The sequence below is a fragment of the Chaetodon trifascialis genome, chromosome 16 (genome assembly GCF_039877785.1).
Source record: "Chaetodon trifascialis isolate fChaTrf1 chromosome 16, fChaTrf1.hap1, whole genome shotgun sequence".
Lineage (NCBI taxonomy): Eukaryota > Metazoa > Chordata > Actinopteri > Chaetodontiformes > Chaetodontidae > Chaetodon > Chaetodon trifascialis.
Window position 1 is genome coordinate 23,828,205 of NC_092071.1, and position 6,228 is coordinate 23,834,432.

General features: G+C 39.9%; 1 protein-coding gene across 1 annotated transcript; it reads left to right on the forward strand.

Annotated features, from left to right (window-relative positions):
* The first annotated feature begins 2,296 nt into the window (after nucleotides 1–2,296).
* Nucleotides 2,297–3,496, forward strand: LOC139345056 (THAP domain-containing protein 6-like). Its single transcript, XM_070983513.1, is given in 5 exon segments — nucleotides 2,297–2,377; nucleotides 2,603–2,801; nucleotides 2,937–2,979; nucleotides 2,982–3,043; nucleotides 3,383–3,496. Coding segments are annotated over 5 exon segments (498 nt in total). The 5' UTR covers nucleotide 2,297.
* Nucleotides 3,497–6,228: the final 2,732 nt, after the last annotated feature.

Here is a 6,228-nt window from a genome sequence, read left to right on the forward strand (position 1 = left end):
CCCCGCGACCCCGAAAGGGATAAGCGGCATAGAAAATGGATGGATGGAGTTGTCTCTTCTGATTGAACTGCTTTCGCTGCTACTCAGATGGCTGCCATTTCTCTCACTCCTTTCCCAATTCAGTGAATTAAGCGATTTTTTGACCAGACCAAAGTTGGTGTTGATTTTTGGAACATGATAAGGATGATAAGTTTGATTTTGTTTCCGTTGAGTTTAGATTTAATGTGTTTTATGATGATAAAATACTGTTATAATACTGTATAAAATATATAAAATACTGTAGCTTTGGCGAGAGTGACATAGCAGCTGTTCCTGGTTGAGCAAAAAGGATCTTACTCTTTATCAACTGTATGGATGCTTTCCATAATGTTGTCTGACACAATCTGAGTCTGTCAGTGACAGGGACAAACACACTTACTGGACATACATTGACAGCACTCCATTGCTCGTATGAAGGCTGCAGTGCTCTCGCTCAATACTGGACCAATTTCAAAAACTGTGTCCATTAATCACTTGGAAAGATAGGGTCCATAGTCAGATAACGTTTGACTGGAATTTCTCCCATTTGTCCAGGACATTGATATCTTCCAGGACACGTGGACTGGCTCAACTCTGCACGCAACATCACTTTCATTGATTGAAAATGAAATGTAGGTTTGTTGAAACATGCAACAAAATTCAGCAGCACAGTACAGAACACTGGTTTCTTGCTGGAGTTATGTGATGATGTTTTCTTGTATTGGTGAGTTGTGGCAGCTGAATCTTCTATGAGTTGAAGTTTTCCTATTGAATGTTTTGATTATCCAGTGACAAGAGCATTGCAGTAATCTAATCTGTTCAAAATGAATGTATGAAGCAGTTTCTCAGAGTCCGTTTGTATTATGAATCTTTTTACTTTTGATATATTTCTCAGGGAGTAGAATGATGATCTTGTAATTACTGATACGTGATATTTCAAAGTTTAGGTCAGCATCTAGGATGACACCCCGACCTCTGAGAGACAAATTACATATTATGTATTGAAACCTCTGAAATCAGTAAAGACTGTGTATTTTTATTTCACCTTTCTTGCTCTCTGACATGTCCTCTTGGCTATTTGTAGTTTAGAAATTGCTGAAATTATATAACAAAGCTGGAGCTCAGTTGTATTATCTGTCACATCACATCATCATGCTCTAGCCATGGCATTATTCATAGTAAGCAGAGGAGTGAATGACATGAAAGGACAAAGGATGACAAGCATATCTTTAAGTGAGAGCAGTTTCTGCTATCTGGTATTTGGTTGATGTCACCAGCTTGGTGTGCACTCCCACCATTAATGTGACATAACTCCTGCCCATATTTCAATCACAAACTGAGTGCCGACCTCCATTTCATGGACTCTTTGAAGACCATGTTTATTAAAAGGGATAGAAAGAGCACAAGAATATTTTACCCAAGTAAAAGTATTGTTACTTTGAAGACATTTTCTTATGTATATTAGTGCATTAACATGTCAATGTAAACATATTACACTACAGAACCCATTCCATAAACAACAGTTTGCAGCCTGTGCATGTGACTAATTGTCAATTATGCAGCTGCTTACCTCAGTATATACTTGCTATAATTAACCAGAAAACAGGACAAAACTCTGACAATTAAACCACTAACAATGAACAGAAAGAGCTATGGACACAGTGGCGAGTGCAACAAGCATTGTAAACCCACGTAAATGAAATAAATAAATGTGTAAAACATGAATAACAACAGAAGGCAATCATTTGAAATGTGCTGCTAGCGTCAAATTCAAAATAAACATATATGTACAAAAATTAAGTTGATGAAGTGTTGCACGGCGGAAGTCTAAGTTATCCTTTGTGTCACCATTTTGTTTGTATTGTGCATGATTTTATATTTTTCCTGCATGATTTTATATTTCGCCTGCATGATTTTATTGTGTTACTAGTTTGTAGTGGTGATTTTATTATGTTTTATTGCATGGTTTTAGGTTGAAGTGATTTTGAGTTTGTGTTACTTCCGGCCGGGGTATTTGTCATTATGTTGATAACTTGCACCTATGAAGTGCTTTACCGCTGTATAGACTGACCCAATAGGACTGAAGAACAGATCGGTGAGCAACCAACTGGAAATGAGGAGGAGGGACTTAATGGGGCGCACATGGAAACAAAGGGGTTAGAGGGGAGCAGGTGGAGGGGTTCACACCATAGACATATACACATAGACGCCACATTGAGCAATGGAGTCCTACGTCAACGTTGCCGCCACATTGAATGTGGCAAGAGTGAGCAGAGAAGATGCTGCATTCTTGTGCAGCGTGGAATTGTACCAACAGGTTTACACTCCAAACTCGATCCCAAGGGATTACCTTTCACAGGTAAGAGTGAAAAAAAAAAACCGTTTGATTGTATGTGGCCATTATAACATAACTTTACGTACAGAATATGCTGACTTTGTGGCTATAACATGAAGTCCCGCATATAAATACTGTGGATTCCAGCTCGAAACCAGCCTCCGAACAACGGAGTCTTTCCTGAATAAAGTGGCCCGAAGTAACTACGCTGATTGTTGTTAGTTGGTTAACTTTTCATATACTCTGTAGGTTTCCCAAAAATAAAGAGCTCAGAAAGAAGTGGGAAACAGCTGTCAGGCGGGACGGGTTTTCTGCTAGTCAGTCATCCGTGCTCTGCAGTGAACACTTCAGACCAGAGGATTTTGACAGGACAGGTCAGACAGTCAGGATCAGAGACGGAGCTTTTCCTTCTGTCTTCAGTTTCCCATCTCATCTCCACAGGGGAGGTGTATAGGCTGTAAGGATTAGATCATTCAGTGCTACACTATGCTAACAATGTTTTCCCTTTCTGAATGTGAAGGAGTCAGTGATGTATTTAGTTTTACACTGTGAGACCATTTCTATATAACATCCTTCACTTTAGCCCTTAGCTACCAGGACATCTCAGACCTCAAAGAAGGCACAGGAGACTTGTCAGCGGACTGTTCCCAGCTTGTCCAGGGGACCGAAGCCCTGCCTGTGCCCAGTGCTGTGAGTAATAAGTGCTAGCTATGCTTCAAACAGCTGCAGGCTGGTTATATTCAAACTTCTCGTCACTCCCCTGTGCCCTTACAACACCTACTACTCTCTGTCACTCATTCAGACAGACTCACATACACATATGCACATACATTGAAACATGCCAGTATTGAATCTGCAATTGAACCTTCTCACACACACACACACACACACACACACACACACACACACACACACACACACACACACACACACACACACACACACACACACACATTGTACTTGTAAAGATGTTACGGACTGTCACTGAGTGATGTAATGATGTACCATTTTCATCCTTGTTTGTACTAGGACCTCTCCTATGCTCTGCCTTCATCATATGATGATCTGAGAGCCAGACTCAGGAAAGCCGTGAATAGGATGGAGAGTCTGGAAAAAGAGAGGAGGAATGCAAACTGCTTTTGACTCTTCTCCAGCAGCAGAAGAAACGGAAGAGCTTCCATCCCCTTTTGTGAACATTCCTGCCTTATGTGCGACCATAACTACCTACCTACCCGCTTCGGTGGTCTTGTGGATAATGCATTAGTGTACATTTCAGGGTTTGTTGTGTGCCAAATTCTGAAAAAGTTGTCCTGTCATGTGTGCCATGGTAGCTTGGTAACTGATGCGTTACCCGTATCATTTGATCAGAGCCACCACTTGCTCACTCTGAAAAACAAAGGAGGGCTGATGATCCCTTCTAAGGGCACAGTAAAGGTGGTCAGATCAGCTCAGTGGTTTATTCGCCAGTCAATGCCAGGGCGTTTATTCATCCCGCAAGGGGAAATTCCAATTCCAATTCCGATTCCAATTCCATTTCCATTTCAAGATACACAGTTTGCGATTGATAACCACCATTTTGCGCTGATGTCATTAGTCGTGTCTGTCTTCCATAAACTAAGGCTGCACCACATTGCCAAAATGAACACTCTTCAGTTGCAGAAAGGCAACACACGGAAAAAGCTTTGCAAGACCATTCTTTTCCAAGGCTTTTAGCTTATGCACACACACACACACACACACACACACACACACACACACACACACACACACACACACACACACACACACACACACACACACACAGTACACACAGACTTGTTGTATAAATGTATGGATTGATAGATATATGTATGTATATATGTTCATCAATGCCACCCCTGTAAGATATGTTCAGCAATCATTGAATATGAAAATGATTAATCAAAATCAGTGAAATGTAAATATTTGTGCTCTTCATTCAGAAAACCCACATGTCACATCTAAAATTCAGGATCTGGTTATTATAAACAGTTTAATATTTCAATATTTATCATCACAATAACAGTGTTGCATACATTGATAGTTGTAACATTTTAAAAAACATACCCTGGTTTGGTACTTCTGTACTGTAACGAAAAAGGTCTATAGGAATCCTATAAGATCTCTTTAGTATGTATAATCAAGGTTCCTCCCCTTTTGTTTGACATAGTGCTCACCACTTGATTTTAAAATACCAGGACAAAGTTTCTAATCCTCAATTCCCATTCTCATTACGTACATTACAGAAGTACAACATTAAATATATTGCTTTTGTACAGTTTTTGATTAAGAATATGCCTAAAATGATTAGCAAATGATCACATTCTGTTTTATTTGTTTTACACTGTATCCCAACTTACTTGGAATTATGGTTTTAGAATCAGTCTACAGCAAGGCAGACAGCATGGGCATATAAACAAAACTCTACAGCAGCTGCACCACAAACACTCACATGACAGCAAAAATAGATCTCAACAACAACAACAACAACAACAACAACAACAACACAGCTTTGAGGGGACACACACAACAATGGATTGGAACATTGTTCCTCTCGAGGGGGAGTTCCAGCCACTGTGAGTTTGTTGTTGTACTTACCTGTCTGAAAGGCTTTGTGTAAGCCTTCTGCACAGCGCAGTCCATAATCTGTTCTAGGTTCATCTTCATCGCTCAAGTCATACTATAACTAATCCACTCAGCCAATCTGTCCCAATGCACTCCTCAAAGTTCTCAAAAACATTTTGGGCTGAAAAAGGTTTAGCTGTCACAACTATGATTAACAATCCCAAACAGCAGAAAGACCTCACGCACCTCACTCAACCACTATGAGCATTTTAGCATTTAGCATGTTAGCCAGACCCAGCATGCACCTATTGGTCAAGCAGCACTGTGGATGTGTTTGATTTGTGTCACCTAGTGTGCTCCTTGGGTGGTGCATTAAACCAGTGAATAATTACAATAGATGCAACCTTTTTTGTTCATGCACAGGTGCAACAATGCTAATTTCAATCATAATTACTATTCTTTATTATACTGCATTATTGTACTGTACTAAGCACACCCCAAACAATCAGCCAGTGAATCTACACATTTAGAATCTGTAGAATATGTGTCTTATCTCTGGACATGGAGCAGTGCTCTCCTGCAGCTGTGGACACACCAGCAGTATCTCCTCTGCTGTAGCGGCTAATTTATCACCTTTCTTTTGTCAAATGAAAAATAACTTTTCTTATTCATGTCACTGTTGTTCTTACTCTGTAAAGATTGTGACTGACATGTAGAACAGTACTTGAGATAAAAAAAAAAAAAAAAACTTAAAACTTCCATGTGTACAATCTGTTGGCAGAAATGTAATATAATATTCATGATTATTTTTTCATCAGTGTATAATTACCTAAAAAAAAGAATCACTGTGTTTTCATTACCTTAGTCTGAGCTCTTTATATCTAGAGAGTCCTCCTCCACAGAGTCTGCCATACTGCACCGCCATGTTCTACAGTAGCCCAGAATGGACAAGCCAAACACAAGCTCAAGAGAGGAGCTGTTGTGTTTTTCCAGTTTTTCATGGCCACCATAGCAGAGGGTGAGGCAAGGAGTGATCAGTTGGTTGCAATCTGCAACCTCGTCACTAGATGCCACTCAATTCTAAACACTGGTCCTACTCAAGTAAAACTACCGAAGTACACAAAAAAAAAACAACTTGACACAATAATAACTCCTGCCTTCAAGTATGCCTAAAATTAGAGCCCACTGGCCATGTTTTTACCGGAAAATCAAAGGTTATAACAAATAGCAAAGGTGGCCACCACTCACACTCTGTGTGACACATTGTGATAAAAATGCACTCTGCTAATGAG